Source organism: Ciconia boyciana, chromosome 3 (genome assembly GCF_034638445.1).
Source record: "Ciconia boyciana chromosome 3, ASM3463844v1, whole genome shotgun sequence".
NCBI classification, from domain to species: domain Eukaryota; kingdom Metazoa; phylum Chordata; class Aves; order Ciconiiformes; family Ciconiidae; genus Ciconia; species Ciconia boyciana.
In genome coordinates this window covers 126,897,856-126,915,647 of record NC_132936.1, presented here as the reverse complement: position 1 = coordinate 126,915,647, position 17,792 = coordinate 126,897,856, and the positions used below count along the sequence as shown (strand labels likewise).

The 17,792-nt window shown below is 43.1% G+C and overlaps 1 protein-coding gene across 4 annotated transcripts in view; it reads left to right on the top strand.

The window, feature by feature from the left end:
* The window catches only part of SPTBN1 (spectrin beta, non-erythrocytic 1), a 135,850-nt gene that overhangs the window by 54,673 nt on the left and 63,385 nt on the right, over nucleotides 1–17,792 (top strand). The window contains exon 1 of one of the 4 annotated variants that reach the window (XM_072857569.1): nucleotides 2,989–3,410. The exons of the other annotated variants lie outside the window; for them this stretch is intronic. Within the exon in view, the coding sequence (XP_072713670.1) occupies nucleotides 3,302–3,410 (109 nt within the window). The 5' untranslated portion in view covers nucleotides 2,989–3,301. Of the gene's footprint in view, nucleotides 1–2,988; nucleotides 3,411–17,792 lie in introns of those variants that run through there. 4 annotated transcript variants of the gene reach the window in all.

Genomic DNA, 17,792 nt, shown 5'->3' with positions numbered 1-17,792 from the left:
TGAGTGCTCCACAACATGTTAGGGTCTTGTGTCTCTGTTTTTCAAACCTTGAACAAAATAAGCTTCGTTCAAACACAGATTCTTCCCTTTTCCTTTAGCTTTCCCCCTGCTTGCTGTGTAGCCTGCACTGCTCCATACCTGCTGCAGTTCCTTCTCTTTTCAAGGTAGCATTTAGTGCTACTGGGCAGGCCAGAATCGGGGGGGACAGAGAGGGGACATGGACAAAAAAACTCAAACCCCAACCTTTGTTGAGTATTTCTTGGGAATCTTAAGCTTACCAGATTCAGTTGTCCCACAGGGGACAATCTGAAGTGTAAATTCATGTATGTGGTGTTAATGTTTTATGACAGGATGGAGAAGGCCAGTCTGTGTTTTATATGGATTAAAGCCAAATGATTATTTTTAGTTTTTAATGTTCTGCTTTTGTAATAGTTTACTTCTTAATATTTTTAATAATGGCCACGTGCATTAGTGTGTCATCTGCCAAAGATGCTGGGAAAGCTTTCAGCTGGGGAAAAGTTCCTGGCTCCTGATTTATGGCCTTCACGATGATAAAAATGCTCCAGCTCTCCTGTCAGTCACTTGGACTTCAGTTTTACCTTCTGAGCTCACATAGCAACACCTGTTTGCTCAAGGTGGGACAGTAATGAGCTGATATGCCTGCAGGTAGGGCCTGGATGCCTGCCTGCTCTCGAGGGGAAGGGTTTCGTTTAATTATAACGTAGGTCAGGCATCGCAGGCAAAAGGTGCTGTTGGTAGAAAGCTGCCGGAAAAAAATTTGTGACGGAAATAAGCCTGTGCTTGCGTGCTGGGTAAAACGTGCTCCTTGAGCTTTGGGGGAGTTCGCATTTGTATATTAACGGCTCAGTTTACTGAGCTCTGTTCCTGTAAATTTTGGAGCCTTTTGTGGGGTATTTTTGTGTTGCCCTTCTTCCCTCCCACCCCAGCCTGGAAATCCCACGGCCACAACTGCAGCGCGTGGGTCCCTGCGTGCTGGAGGGACAGCTGGCTGTACCATGGTTATCAGGGGAAGGTTTAGCAGGGACGGGGGACTCGCAGTGCCACGTCAGCACATTGTTGTCTGGAGAGCAGCATCCTGCCTGCCGCAGCGACAAGTGCAGGTGCTTCCTCAGATCCCCCTTTCGCCTTGCAAAGGCGCTTTTAGGGCACAAGCCTGCAGTACCTCGGTCCCCTGTACAGCGGCGTTTTAGCTGCCCCTGCAGACAGTCACACTTTCTTCCCTGACACTGTAAAGTCTGTCTTGGGCAGCTGAATAGTCTTAAGTGGCACAAGTGTAGGTAGTGCTGAAAAGATTGAGGGCCAACTTTCAAAAATGTTTTAGGCTCTACTTGAGGTCTGCTGTAGTACCAAAAAATCTTGTGTAAATACAGCTATATTGATATAAAGGGTTCACTGAAATATGCTAGTAAAAGCCTGTCTATATCAATATAATAAGCAACTCTGGGCTTGGGCTGTGTTGTTGTTTAAAACAGTATACTTAAAAGCCATAAACATTTTAAGTGTGTTTATGACCTCAGGAGCAATGTGCCAGGTATTTTCAACAGTCCATGCGTTTTTGGAAACCCCAGCTTCAGCTGGGAAGTGTTGACTTCCATCGCTTCTCCCTAAATTAGCAGTTTTCATGGTTGGACTTCTTGCCCATTTGTTCCCCAGAGCGTTGGTTGAATTTCCACCTTATGCCTAGCAAAAGCTAGGGCTGCAGCGAGTCAGTGGGAGTGGACCGAGCTTCTCCCACACACATTGTCCTGACATAAATTACTATATGACTAAAAACTTGTGAAACGACAGTATCAAAACAAAGGCAACATTTTGAAATGTTTAATGAGGGGACGGAGTGGGAGGAGAAGAGAACATGGATTCCATTGGAAAGGAATTTGGAAATGCAAGAAAAGAAAAAAGAGAAAACATTTGTGTGAACATTATCAGCACTTTATAAATGAACAGGCAGATGCTACATACTGAGAATATGAATGTGGAATTGACCTTTTAATTTCACTTATGAGTAAGGGAGGACTAGGAGCTCGTGCCCCTGAGGGAAAACTGACATCCTCTGTCTAATACCATCTGCAGGAACTGACTTCTAGTACCTAGCCCTGCTGCTGCTGTTGTGCACGTCTATGTTACAGCAGGGTATTAAGGTGCCAGTCAGAGGCAAGGCATCTTTATTTACGTTACAGCCCTCCCCCTCCAGCGCATAGCCCAGACAACCATTAATCTTGCAGTAATACCCAGCACGCTGATAAATGGGCAAGGAGCCACGTACATAGGAGATGTCAAAATCCTCAGTATCGACAAGTAACATAAAACGAAGCGACAGGAATCGGCTGTTTAAAGAAGCTTTTCACAAAGCTTTCGTTTGATCCCAGTGTGCTGGAGTGTACGTACGTCTTTCTGCGTCCCCTCCTCGCCTGTTGCTAAATACTGAATGAGTGCTGCTGTGTGCGTGTTACTTTTTCAAGTGAACAGTCTTGCAGATAAATAAAGGAAAGTGCCCTCCTTTTCATGTGATAGTAATCTGAGACTTTTCCGTTACATGAGGCTCTTAACAAAAGATTGTAATTCCACCAGCTTTGCTCAGGAAGATACCACCGTCTGCCGTGGCCGCGGCGGCGCGTTGGGAGCCGAGGGCTGGGGACCCCGCTGCCACCTTGCCTCTCGGGGCTCAGGCCAGCGCGGGCTGCGCCCAGCGGAAGAACTTGCTCCAGCGTTGCGTGAGCCGTCCCGCTCTTCCTCTGCTCCGCCGCCCCTTCGCCCTTGGTACAGCCTTCGTTTCCTCCACGGTGCTGTATGGTAATCAAGTGACATCAGCCCACACCCGGGCGGCTGCTGATTATATTACAAACCAGCAGAAAGGTCTGAGGTGTGCGCGGCTCCTGGAAGCGCTGGCAAGGACGGCAGCGCCTGGCTCCACGCTGCTTTTACATTGGGCTGAGTCGCAGGCTTGCTTTTATTTGATTTAGTTTCGCCAGAGCCGGGCAAGCATTTGAAACCAGATTCGAGCACTTGAGAGTTGCCTGTAGTGGAGGGGAGGGGAAAAAAAACCCCCACCAAAAAAATCCCTTATGGTGCTCTAAGTTTGAATCCGTTACAGACAACTTACCGCCAACCCACACTGCTGGATTTTGAACTGAAGCTGTTATTTACTTAGGGCTCAGTGAGAGCGTTTTCTCTAAGAACTGAAGCCAAACTACTGAGGAAGCTGGGATTTACTTGGATGTATGGTAGAGAAACCTGTGGTTCCTTTATGCTGCAGTTCATCGTATCCCTGTGTTACCTGTAAATGGAATTACAAAAATCAGCCAATATGCCCGGGCCGTTGTCCCCAGGATATGCAACTCAGGTGCCGTATAACTATAATCAGTTAGAAGGAAGATTCAAGCAGTTACAAGGTAAGTCTGTGCTGGTTTTTTTGTAGGTGTTGCTATGATATGATCCCTGTAAACATGTTAGTCTGGGCTTGTTCTCATTGCATCAAGGTGTTAATGAGAGAGGCCAAAAGTGGTGCTATAGGAAAAAGCTTTGTGTTCTTTTAAGAGATACTGTGTGGCTTTTATCTCTCTGAAGGTGTCCTCAGTCTTGCACAGTGTTAAGATGCATGTCCAGCCTCTGAGCCACTCAGCATTACAGAGGAGGACTAACCCAGACCAAGTTGCTTAGAACAGTAAGGGGGAGAGCGAGGAAGTGGTCTTTCTATTTATTTTATCCTTAAATAAAATACAGTCGTAACTCTGGAAATTAATCATAAAATCCTAGCGTTGTTTGGGTGCAGTTTGCAGTGCAAGAGCCCTTTCTAGCTCCCTGTGTACCTCCTGTGAAGGCGGGTGGCTTAACTTCTTCAAATGAAGAACAGTTGCATAATTTCCAAACAAATTAGTTTGCTCATGTTATAGAAGATCTCTGAGAAAGCATTCATGTACTTCATTCCCAGTTTTCTTCATTTTGTATTACTCTACTTTTAGGCAGGGAGAACGTCCTTCAGTGTCTTCCCATTAAATTCTCTATCTGTGTGAGAAAACAGATGTTTCTTTTGGGGAATGGTCGTGTGCTCTCTAAAGGGTAGGCCTCTGACCTGTGCTGGAAACCCAGATTATTAGCAGTGCAGTGGAGGAGGATTGTGCCCAGCACCTCTCTGCCTCAGACAGGGTGAAACAAGCTCTGCTGTTTCTCTGTGTAAGGCATGTCCCAGGGATGAATGAACTCCAGCATTGCAGTTTCAAAATAAAAAAGAATTCTTAACCAAAACCAAACCTCCTCCTCCTCTACATCCATGTGACTCCGTAAATAATCCCAGAGCAGCCTGAGTACAGTGAAGTTCAGCCCTTCTGTGCATGTTTCTTATTTTACTCTGGTCTGTGCCACAAGTGTGGTCCTGTGGTTCCTGTCAGAGAGGGAGGAAGAGCCTGGTTAGTGCAAAGAATGTTCCTATTTGTTGGCTTAAGGAGGGAGGAAAAAACAAATCTTTCATTCATAGTACTTTGTTTATCTTGTAAACTGGCTCACAGTAATGGCTGCATACTGGATATAATAAGATAAAATGACAGCATCTTAAACACCGGCAACACAGACATTCCTCAGGCAAGGCATGGAAAATCCAGGCTCCGAACTTGCACACAAGGGAATACGTTAGAGGCTTTATCTTGGACATCTGTCAGATCTTAGGCTGCGGTACTTGCTTTAAAAAGAACGAGGTAAGTTTGTGGCACGGGGCGGGGAGGGGGGGAATACTGGCTCACGCCTCTTTCTTTGCTGGTTAAGTTAGCAGTCTAAAGAAGGCAGATTTTATCATTTTCAGGGTCACTGCTTCAGGAATCCATTATCTGTGTGTTTACATCACACTGAAAGAGGAAAGCAGACCACAGTGTTGAAAGCACAGAAAGTGAGTTTTCCCTTCAGTGGAATGCACTGTGTTGACTTAAAAAAAAAAAATTAAAAAAAATTGCAATGCCTCTCTGTAAAGGTACTGCAATTTCCTCTAACAAAAGAGATAAAAATGCAGTGAATTCTCCTGCAATTGTAAGGAGGGACTTTGCAGTAGACCATCCCATAGCTGTTTACTCACATTGCAGAGAAGGTAGACAGGCTTGAAAAATAGTGCTGCCAATTATCTTGTTCAGAGTGGAGCTTAGGTACAGGAAATGTTTTAAACTATGCACCAGATACTCTATGAAATGCTAAATAACTTTACAAAATACTGTGTGCTCTAAAGGGAGTGGCTTAACTCTGCTGACACAGAGGTGTCTTTTCCTTGGATTAATGGCTCTTTGTTTGAAGAATGTCTAAAAAGCCATTAATTTGTAGTTGTAAAATTTTGAGGTGGTTCTTGTCCTCTTGCTGGAAGGCCCTGGTGAAAACATTGGGTGTTCTGTGGCACTGGGCATTGCTCAGTGCATCCAGACTCAGTTGCAGCAAGGATGAGCTGAATATATGTTAATATTTTAAAATTACAAATTTTATCACCAGTTTTACCTTTTTCTCTGTGGAGCTGTACAAACAAGCAAGAGCAGATACGTTTCAAACCTTCTTCAGAGTAGCCTCTGCTCCTGTTCTTCCCACACTGAATTTGCCCCTCATTTTTCACAGTTCCTAGAGTTTTCATGTGAATCCACAGCTTTGCACTAGATTATAGCAAAGTACTGTTCAGCTCTAGTGAAGGTTGGGAGTTTTCCTCAAACAAAGCACTTAGGAGCATATTGTTACGACTAAAATAACACAGAGCAAGTGCTCAGGCCCTGTACGAAGCAGAAGTGTGAATCAGCAGTGAGTAGAGGACAACTCTCTCTGATCTCCTCTTTCCTAAGATAGACAATACGTTTGATTTGGCACTGGCAGCTTCACATGAGAAGAAAAGAGGAGCCAACCTAATTCTGCCCCAGGATGCTAGGGACAAAGCAAGTTCACATCATAAGTGATCACCTAGGCACTCCTACCTTCCACCTCTTTTAAATGCCTTGAAGTGGTGATTGTAAGGAAACTCTGTTGTTCAACTTGGTGATGACGGTGGAGCATTTAAAGCAAATTTTCCAGCCCTGTCCCACTGGGGTGTGAAGCCGGTGCAAGTTGTGGGACCGGATGGGCTCCTTCTGCACCTGGGAATGGTCACCTTGCAGGAGATCCCAGCTCCCGTTTGCCTTGATGGGCCGGAGTGAAGCAGGATGTGGCAGATGACAATGCTACGAGTGAATCAAGGCTGTCTTTGTGTCAAAAGAAACCCTGAAGTCTTGTGCATGATAATCGCGAAGTTTAGCATACTCAGTCCTTGTGCTCGTGAGAATGTCAGCGCAGGTGTGGGGAGAAAAATGCTTTGGCAAGTTCTGTTTCTTTTATTAAGTTTCAGTAAGTTCTTATTATGGTTAGTTCGCCCAGTCCTGGAATGATAAGTGATAGTATCAGCGGTTGCTATCATCTTAAACCTAGGTGTGGAGTTTTGGTTCTCATGGCCACTTTTTCAGTAGAAAGGGATCGTGTTGCAGGGCTGGAGTAGCTCTCTGCAAGTAAAGACAGGACCCCAAAACTTGTTTGTGGAAAACGCGTTGCCATGTAGCTCGTGCAGAGTACGTCAGTGGAGAAAATTTGTCCTGCTCTGTTGAGGAATTAAATGAAAAGCAAACCAGCTATGTTATAATTATAAACCAAGGCTGTCACCTGTGCTACATTAACATGGCAGGATCCTGTGGATTGGCTTGGCGGGTTGTAGGACTTGGCAGGAAGATGTTAATGCAAGCCAGGAGTTTGGAAGGAGATCCCTGCAGCTGTATCACCTTCTGCAGCGAAGGCAGTGAGTGTCAGTGCCACAGGGAAGCCGCCACCAGCCCAGAGGAGCCGCTGTCATCACTGCTCACGGGCTCCTCCCCACCTGGTTAACAGGACAGCCTGGTATTTATTAACATTTCTGGCATTTACTAGCTTGGTGACTTTATCAGCTCCCGCAGTGTAATTGGAAAGTTGGGTCTCAGCTCTAAGGCTGTGCCCTAGGTGTGAAATTTCCAGTGGTAATTACAAATGTAAAATCCTGGGGGATGGGGCCGAGCTAGATTTGGGCTCCTGATAAATCCCCAGAGGAAAGCCAGCTTTCAAAGGAGCTCTGTGATGTGCCCTGCTGTGTGGTACATTTCGATTTTGTTTATTTTTTTAATGTTGCATTTCAGATTGGAAAATGTTCATTTTTAGTGGGAGCCTGATGTGTTTTGGTGACCTGGCTGCCTGGGTGGAAGTGCCTTTATTTTACTGCTTTTGAGCCACGTTAGAAATAGTACAGTTTGAAAAACTTGACACCTAATGTAGTGACCGCTGGAATAAGCCTGTAGGAAAGGTGAGCTGTCTTTCCTGTCAAGAGGTGTTTAAGCCGGCTTTAGAACAATTCTAAACTCTGTTTCATGGGGATGAAAGACTGACTGTGGCTACACAGCACTACCTGCACCAGAAAACAAAATGCAATTGTGTGAGGATCTTGGGCATCTGGGGCAAAACCCCTGCTCTGATAGCAGTGCCCGTCAGCAGGGGAGCTCCTTGGCTGTGTAATCCTTTGATCTGCAATGACTCAAGTAGGTTTGGTCTGGGTTCCAGTTTGGAGTAAAAAAAGAGACACGCAGTTTCTATTCTTAAGTGGTCAACGATAATCGGCTTCAATAATATAGGGATCCGTATGCATAGATTGGTTCCCATCGAGGCTGCAGCACAGCAGGAAGATTTTCCTCTTTGTTTTTCTTTTTCTATTCTGAAGTGGGGCTTCCCCACAGCTTTTCCTGCAAGAAAATCTTATCCCCAAATCCCTGCCTATGCCCAAGGATAAGCAGGGAGCTCCCACTGCAAACTGACAAGTTTGCAGGAGTTGCTGAAGTACTGTCCTGTGCTAGGGCAGTGGGATCTTCTGCTGCACCCAGGATCCTCTGAAGTTATGTGGGTGTCCTTTGAAAAGAGGGTTTCAACGGCTGTCTTCCTTGTTGCAAGATTTACCTTTTAAAGGATTTCAGTCTCTTGCGAGCAGTGACCTGCATAGCTACAGGCGGTGATTAGTGAACTGAAGGACATCCTACTTTGTCTACCAAATTGGTCACTGGCATTTCTTGTCATGGTAATTTCTGTTAAAGGTGAAATGCAGGAAGGCTGAATTTCATTCCAGAGGAAGTGTGTCTGGTTTATGTGGATTTTTTTTTTTTTCACCCTCTCAGGTCCACTGAAGTTGCAAATATATTCATATCCCTGTGGCAAAATTTGCTTGATTTTCTGCTGTCTGCAACCATTCCAAAGCCTGCATGTGTCACAGCATACTTCAGTCTTCTGGTTTTGGTGAACACATGAGCACAAGCTAAATGGCTGGAAGGCCTGTCAGATTTGCAAAGAGGTTTTAAGTGATCTCAAACAAAGTGTTTTGAATGTGTGTTTCTGTGGTAGCTGGGCCCTTATTCTTTCCAATGTAAAGATTCCTGCTAACACATCTGAATCCTAGACTCAGTTTTAGGGCGTTTTAGCCACCTGAAACAAAGATGGTAGCTGAATATTGCCGAAAGCCTTCTCTGTCTGGAAATATTTCAAATGTGCAGGTTATAAAAGCCATCTTGCCAACTAATTGAGTGTATAATTTACGGATTTAACTTGTAGGAAGTGACTGGGTAAGTGTTGTAACTAACATGTCCAGGTTCTTCATTAAAATGGACATTTGTAGCACATCACTTACTAGGACTTGTACTTGTCTACTCACAAAACCAACTGGTCAAATTTAAACTCTTTGCACATCCCCTTGTAGCACAGAACTGATGCAGAGAATCACAGTGAGACAAGGCTACTCAAGAGCTGCCTTATCATTTCTGCCCTTTCCAGAATTAAAAGCCTACAGTTAGGTTGTAGAAATTGTGGAATGACACACAGATGCTGTTACTTATTTCCAGTCCTAAATATTGCAGCAGGGGATGGGGAATCTGTGTTTCATGCCCTTCCTTCAGACAGGGACCGATGAGGTGAGTACAGTCAGAAGTGAAAGCCATGTTTCAGTGACCATGCGTGTTGTCTGTTAATTTTATTGCACACAAACTATCTTAACTTTGCCTCTACGCTTTTTAAATTTTTGCCTAGATGATGTAGCAAACCCATGGAAGAAGGTTTTGCAGAAGGTTCTGGAATAGTTTTGTCTATGAAGGACAAACTTGAAAAACACCCAGGAACTTAAAAAAAGCATTCCAACCCTTCACTCCCATTCTTTACCAATCCTGATACTAAAAAAACCCCACGAAACTAAATATGAGATTTTGAGGAAAACTTGACAAAAAATTCTTGTGAAACACTTTCTTTTGGAATGAACAGTGAAAAATAAAGTCTAACGTGATTTTGTATTTTCCCTGTTTTACAGGGCTATTCAGGACAGTATGGCAACTCCATCTTTACCGCTAGATAAGCTGTTACCGTGGTTCAAGATTAAATGAGGTCCATGAAATTTCTCATTGTTAGAGAAATAAACCAGATTTTGATAATCCTGTGCCTACTGAAGACAACATTTTGTCCCAAATTCCTGCTTTCTCTTTCAAAAAGCTCTGAATTTTTTTTGTCTTAAAAATTTCCAGAAATTTACCTTTTCTGGTTATAGGGTTTGGTACTTGTGAAGATACAGAAAGCAAGTTAAAAGAGCACAGGGTTTTATTAGCACATTTCTGCTAATACGGTCAGTGTTGATACAGTTGAAAAAGTAAATGTTTAAATTGGATTTGGCTCCTCACTGAAATAACTGTGAAAATTCACAACTTTGAGCTGTTGCCTCAGGTTTTTTGTAGTCTGTTCTCTTCAGTTTCTATTTAGATTATGTTTGAAATACTTGGTTTTTAACTGTGTGTATAAGAAAATTTTAAAACAAACAGAAAAGTCTAGGCTCTGGAGTGTAATTTTGTTTAAAAAAGGGGAATTCTGGTGTACTCTTTGTGGCTCTGAAATTGTGAAGTAAAGAAAGCTTGTAAGCAGATATTTTCACATGGGACAGTAAGGGATTTTGAATACCCTGGGGGTGATTTGTTGGCAGAGTTAGAACAGTAAAATGATTTGTGTGATGTCCTCAACTGGTGTAAATCCCCGTAGCTCTGTGAACCTGGAAATGCAGCCGTTTGTGCTAGCACAGGAACTGGCCCTTTTGTGTTTCTGCATTGGATGTCTCAAATAAGCTAAATGCCACAGGCCATCCTAATGTTTTGTAGGCATGTTGTAGCCACGTAGGAGTACAGGCTCCTATACCAAATATTTTTCCTATCCAAGAGCCCTATTCAAATTGATTGTGGGTTTTGCCATTAACTTCTGTGGAAAGTGGGGCAATAAAAAAAGACTATGGACAGAGATGAAAGCGGTGATAAAAAGCCAGAACAATGGTAGGCTTTCATTCCTGAGTTCTTTCTCAAATCTGTTTTGTGATTTCCTCCCTTTTCTTCCTCGTTTCTTTCCGTCTTTCTGTTTTCTGTTGGGTGCATGCTTTGACTAGTAAAGTGGATGAAATGCTACCTAAGCTAAGGAGAAATGGTGAAGAAAATCAACTTACAGATTTGCAACGTGATTCACAAACGCCCCATTTCCTATTCCCTGTACTAAACTACTCTTCTGTGATATCCCAGCACAGGATGTGGGGTTTGGTAGGTGCACCCCTTCTGCTCGGAGTCTGAATTTCATGTAAGAATTCATTGAAGGAGTATTTGATTACTAACAGTTCTGAAGGTCTTTTCAGTCCTGTTTAAGTTGAATTGAGAAGTAATAAGTGTCAGCTATTAAGCAGCAGGGTATGACAATGACATATCTTTTCCTTATATGAAAGTTAATTATCTTCTTTGAATAGACAGGTTTGGGAAAACTGGTAAGCCAAATATTGGGAATTAGTCTCCGTTAACTTTAAAAGCTGTGGTGAAAGAGATAGAATAAAATAAATAAGGTGGTTTAGAATCTACTTTGCTCTTCCCACAAGAAATCAAATCTGGAATTTCATTTGGAAATTTGTATCTGGGGCTGGCAGGTAATGGTCCTCTTCCCAGTGTCGTTGTTCAAGTGATGTAACAACTCCAAAGATGAAGATTATTTCATAGGTATTAGGCAAACAACTTCCCTCCCAACTCAAACTCAGTCCTTTCAGAGTAAAGGGTTATTCATGGAGAGGGTAAGGAACTCGTGGATTGTTCTGCATTCCAGCAGTTCTGAAATTCAGTGCAAGAAGAATAAGGCGGTGCCCTGGCAAGCAGAAGCAGAGGATAACATGCGTGTCCCCCACCAGATGGGAGGAGGGGTGCTTTGGGGAGGAGGGCCTTACTCTTAACTCAGCTTTGAACACGTAATTTCATTCACATACTGAACATAGCACCCAAAGTAATTCTGGCCCTACTGTCCTCTGTGACAGCCTGAATGTAATTAAGGAGGGCATGTGAGCCTAAAATTGCTTGCTGCTCCTAAAAACGCATCTAGCCGAATCCTTACATTTCTTTCAGAGAAGAGACAAGAGGGGCGGTGACCACTCATGCTTGTGACTTTTTGATGTGGAGTCTAAGGTCACGATGGCTGGGAGAGCCCATGTAACACAAAAGACCTTGTACACTTGCTGCTGGAACCAGGGTATCCCGGGCTGAGAGCCTCCTTTGTTGAAAGAGAACTACTGTAGCCAAACTAATATTAACCAGTCTCGTAGCCGTGCTGAATGCCCCACTGTTTCACTTAGAAAGAAGCTTAAAGAAAAAGGCCCTTCAGTTTTTGAGGGGAACAGTAGAGTGAAGCAGACATGCAGGCAGGCACTGTGGCATAGTCTAGGGGCCACGTTCATGGCTTTTCAAAGGTCTTGTGAAAGATCTGGCATTACCGAGTGGCCTTTTCATGAGATAACTGGAAATGCTGATAATTCCATGCTCAATCAAGTTTGGTTTGTTCATAAAAAATATGAGCAGGAGCTCTTGAAAGCACAGGCCCAGTTACATGACAAACTTACACTGGACAGGGTCAGTTTTCTGTTTGACAGGTAATCGGTAGAATGCACAATCCTGCTCTGTTTTTAGTAAAACTGTATTAAGGTTGTTGGGGGAAGCAGGAGGTCATAAATACGATTTCTCATTTGCAGGTTTGGAATACTTGCTATGTTAACAAGCAGAAGTCGTATCATCCCAAATGGCGTTGCACAGGAATCGTATTCGTTGTCCCTTGCAGAGACTGCAAACATCTCTGCCTTGGACGTTGTTGAAATGGCCAGGCATATGTTTCTGAGGATTGTTTTGGTTTGGGGGTTGGTTTCGGTAAGTTTTCTTGTCTGATTTAGTTCTATCAGAACTGACTTTTCAGGTACAATAGCCAGAGAATTACATACCGAAGAGAGAGTGAAGAAAGCATGGTGGCAAGGCACAAAAATTATCTGTATTACCACAGCGCTCTAATCACAAGCAAGGGGTGGCCTTATGCCTGCAAAGATTAAGCAAAACAGTGCGTTGTTACAAAGACGTTTAAGAGTCTATCTGAACAAAATCAATGCTGGCTGCCCAGATTTTTCTGGGGAAAAAACCCTATGGTTTAATAAAGATACCTAAATTGAACTTAGTGGCTTGGCAAGCTCTTCAGAAAATCAGCCAATATGCAGAGCCCACTTCTCAGACAATCTAAACCAAGGCAGCCCCACTAAAGGCAATGAAACTGCACAACGGTACAGTGCTGAGGGACTTGCTCGTGCAATTTTGACTCTCAAATTCAGGCCTGCTCCTTCATTCTTCTCAAATGACGACGACTCTTTGGTTTCAGCTTCTCCACACTGATACCCTACACTGGATTCAGTCTTCCCCTTCCAAAAAACCAAAAGTCCAGTTCTTGGTGTTCATTTTGTCCAGGCAGTGTTTCCAGTTTTTGAAAACATGCTCTGATGATGATTTGGTTTCAGGAAAAAAGGAAGGTGAAAACATGGCTGTCTCATCTGTAGTCAACTAACTGTGATTTGCTTTGGCTAATAATTAATTCTGCATCTAGTTTAGTATCTTTCCACAGTTATTTCCAGGGAAACTAGACTTACTCTGGTAGTGCGAGGGCTGTTTTTTTCAGGGTGTGTTCCTCTTTTCAGCTTTTCCAGATTGTCTGTCAATATAAAGAAAGAGGCTGCTCTGAAATTGCGGATGTGACTGTAATTTGATTGCAATTTGACATGAATAATAGCCATTATGGAATGGCAGTTAAGTAAGGCTCTGAATAAATAGGGGAGGTGTCTAGAAACGTCAGATGCTGGTTGTGTTCTGAACTTCTGACCTTTCTGTTATTCTCATACATGGGGAGTTCAGTAATTTGGGTTAACCCTGCCTTTAAATGCTAAGTGTCTCAAGTTGTTTAAATAAAAGTAATGCCTTGGGACAGCAGTATCTGCCCCCGCTCTCACCCACTGTGCCAAGGAGGCTGTGCCGTGCCCCCTGCACACTGGGGCTGGAAGTGCTGACAAAAGCCACAGGGTACGTGTCGGTTCTTCGTTTAAGTGGATGAAGTCTAATTGGATCGAGGCTCTAATATTGAGCCCACAGGAGAAGGAAAGGGTATTGGGAACTATTTTAGCTATGGCTGTGGGAACTGTATTTGCTTTCTCAGGGGTGAATTGCATGCCATTCCCTCTCTGTGTCATCACAGGCTTCGTTCACCCTGTGGGGTGCAAGTTGCATTTCATCCTCATGGCCTCACCTGGTAACAGGAAAGTGTGTTTCACTTCTAGCTCAAGGAAGTCGTTTCAGAAAAGTGGCAATGCCCAAGGACAATTTCCTGACTGTTCCCTAGGTGACGTTCTGGCCAGTGTCACTTCTACAGGTGCACTGATAATCCATCAGCCTCTAATAGCAGATTATTTGCTGGTTGCATCTGGATGTGATTGCTCATAGCTGTTGCCTAAGTCCTTACAGAAGGAGTTCACAGAGTGAGACATGGAAGTTATGGGACGTTTTTTCCATAAATCCGCTGCTGCTCCATGTTATTAAGTCCTTCTCCCTCTGTCTCTCCCCCAAAAGAAATACCTTCATAATGATGCCTGATAGGGTATATTATAAAATCCCCATGATATAAATCCTTATTAACTGGAACATTTGCTCCTAACGGGCGAGTTGCACTGATATTTGCTGGCACGCTGATGCTAATGATGCTCTGTGCCACTTGAAAGATGCTTATGTATCCTCTGCTCCTGGGGCCAGCGGTGTTCCAGCCAGTTCCTCACTGCAGATACTTTTTTTTTTTTTTTAAAATAAAAGCAGCTGCAAGTTGTCCTGGAGAACAGACAACACTTAAGGACACATAGTATGTAAAATCTTTAGCTGTGCAGCATGTCCTGGCAGCGGTGTCCTCCGTAGAGATGGAGCGTAGTTCTGCCCTGGCTCCAGGAGAGCTGCTCTCTCCAGGCTGGGTATGGCAGAGCTGGGACCAGCACCTGCCAGTTGTAGCAACACAAAATAAAAGAGCAGCTGAGAGGGGACTTTTTCCTTCTGTTTTTTTGTGAATGACTAAAATGACTGGACAGGGTGGTGCGATCTCTGCAGTACCCATTTCGGTGGGCTGGGCTGGGTACAGGGCTGTCCTTTATCTCTCCTCCAGTCTCCGTGAGTGTGGCCGATCCCAACCAGTTCCTAGCAGTTTTCAAGTGTACGTTTGTGAACTACCTAATGCCAGAACACCTTTTGTTTTCTGTGCTACGTAAGTCAGCTCACCCTTCGGGTTTAGCTCCTGTTGCCAAGTTTAAAAACATTTCCCTGGCACCAGCTGCAGGTCACTGTGGGCTTCATATTCAGAAGTGTATTCATGGAGCTTTTTGTTATGCGTAAACGTCTTGTGTATTTGAGTTAGGCTGAAATGTGCCCATAAGTTTGGAGACCTGAAAATCAGTGAGTTGTCATGTCTTAGGCTTCAAGAACACCCAACTAAAGCACACATAATCTGTAAGATGTCATAAATGCATTTTCATGCCTGTGTACCTGTGTATCTGTGTGATTTGGCTACGAAGGTAAGATGGGTATAAGCACATAAATAGTCTTAGGCAGTTCAGAGAACCTGTTTGCATATGTAAGGCAAATGTGTAATAGTTCTGTGCTTAACCAATACCTGAATTATTTTTTAATGACATTAATATTACATTAACAGACAATTGGGAGCGTTAATCAGACCCTTGCCTTTAGAAGATCTTGTGCTCTGTGTTTCCTTTATTAATTGGCATATTTCATAGTCTGTTTTTTTTTTTTTCTCTAAAAAAACCAACATTGTTTCACATTTTGAGGGAGGGGAAGGCCCAGAATAGAGAGCCCATGTGCAACATGATTAAGGAGGCATCAGTGAAATGACTTTGATCAGCAGCGTTTGGGTGCTGCTTCTATTGATTATGCTGAGCTGATGATGTTTGGCACTTAATTTTCTCAGTGTGCTAAAAATTAAAGAAAGTAACTGAAGGTAAATTGTTGGGAGCTCTCATGGATAACTTCAACAGAAGCTGCACCTTTGTACCCATGTAGAGCTTTCCAGTTTGCATTAGTCAATGCATTACACAATCAGTACGACTCGCAAGTCCACTTTTAAGACTAGAAAAACAAGTGGTGTTTCTGGGTGAAGACACACATTTAAGGTGTTCAAAGTATAATTTTACCCAGTTAATTCCTTCAAATTTGCGTCACCTTTTAAATCTCAGAGAGATTTTCGAGGGTTTCAAACTAAGGGGGGGGTGGGGGGAGGTTCTGGTACTGCTTTGAAAGTTATTACATGGGCAGGAAATACTGTGCTGGAAAGGTATCTTTTTTTCCCTACTGTTGCGTAACTCCAAAGGCTAAAAAGATTTTGCTTAAACATGCCACATTGTCCCGCAAAAGCAGATCAGTAAATGACCTTTGGATTGAAATCAAACACACCAGCAGGAAAATTTTGAGGTGAGAAATTAGAAGGTATGTGCAATTTGTTTGTACCTCAGAGTCCCAAGAAAGCAGGTATGGCATGGAAAGAAAGATTTATTATTAGTATTATTATTACCACCACATGGATTTCTTAAAAAAGCACTTTAATATCCAGAGTGACTGATTGGAATGTGTGTGTTAAAGTTTACATTGTGGTTCAGTTTTCTGGAGCTTTTCTTCAGCAAGCTAACAGGTGAGGGCATCGATTCTGCTAGTCTCAAAAGACAACAACTCCAGGACTTCAGCTGGAGCTCTGCATGATGGGTTTGCAGATTAGAGCCAGAGAAGATTAGGGATTTTTCCTCTAATGCTTCTTATTAGCAGTTTGTTTCAAATCTCATTAAAATTCATTCATTTTTAAACCTCCCTTCTTAGAAATAACTGCATGTTATAAATACCATGGTTCCTTCAGTTATACAAGTGATTTTTATTGTAATCTACCGTATTTTTATTGCTGTTACTTATTCAGCTTTCACCTTTGGGATTTAGCTTAGATCTCAGGCTTGCTGAGCCTGGCTTACCTGTGGTGTTACCGCTTTTATTTGGCAACCTGTCAGTACAGCGTAGTGCGTCTGACTTTACAACATAGCATGCGATTAACGATAGTAAATTATTGCGTGACCATGGAAACCAGATGAACTAAACGCATTGTTCAGCAAGGCTATGAAATCAGCTGTTATTAATCCCTGATCAGTGGAGTGGTTGTTTAAATAATGTTCTTCCATTTAAAATATTTCTGTGATAATGAAAATTATAATTTAACAGCAATTAATTATAATAATAACATCTCTTAGCACCAGGATTTAATATTTTGAAAGGTTTGAATGCATTCATCATAGATTTATTTATTTTCTATTCACGCTTTTCTGTCGTTAAATTAGATTTGAACATGAAACCAACAAAGGTTTGGCATTTCTTTCATCTATTCTTCTTTCTGATTGCAATGAGTTTTTAAAGAAGCATGGTCAAAACATACCACAGCTTCGACTTTTCTCTCCATGTAATGTCTCAACTTGTGCTTCAGATGAAAGAAAAGATCCCACAGCTCTCTGAAATCCCTCGATGGGATTCCATGGGAATACTAGCAGTTCAGTCTTGTGGCCTATTCTTGTTTAAGCTTGCTAAAATTTGTAGAAGCACAGAATACTTTAGGTTGGAAGAGGTGTTTATTTGGTCCAGCACACCTGCTCAAAGCAGGGTCAGCTTCAATGTTACATCAGGGTGCGTAGGGAATTGTCCTGTTGAGATTTGAATATCCCTAAGGATGGAGATCCCACAGCCTGTGGGGGTCTAGTGTCTGAATACCCTCGCAATGGCAGCTTTCTTCTTGATAGCCCATCAGAATTTCCCTTTCTTGGCTACGTCCAACCTTGCACCACCAGCAGGTCTACTTCCTTCAGGGTAGCGTGTGCCGCTGTAAGCTTCTGTCCGCAGTGCCTAGGTTTGCTCTGTAAAAGATGGGTTTCAGCGTCCGGTTTTCTGTCTTCATGGTGAATGCAGAGTCCTGATGCCCATCCCTTCCTGACTCCTCTCTGCTTAACAGTTACAATTTCTTATTGCCAAATACCTAGATAAGGAGGATCCCAGTCTGGTCACATAGTTGGATTGTAGAAATAACAGATTGCTAGTAGTCTTATGTGAGAACTGTTGCATTAACTGCAGCTGCGGAGAAGAGGGAGGAGTGCTGAAAGGAAAAGAGGACAACAGAAATCATTAAAAAAAAACCCAATCCTCCTCCTTCTTACCCTTGTTTTTCCTCCTATAGACAACTGGGAATCCACTGTAAAAACTCTTTCATTCTGATGGGTTTGCTGAACACGGGAAGAAATAAGATGGACCTTATGGAGTGAAGTACCTGGCACGTTCTCTACCTGTGCCAAGCCTTGCTCT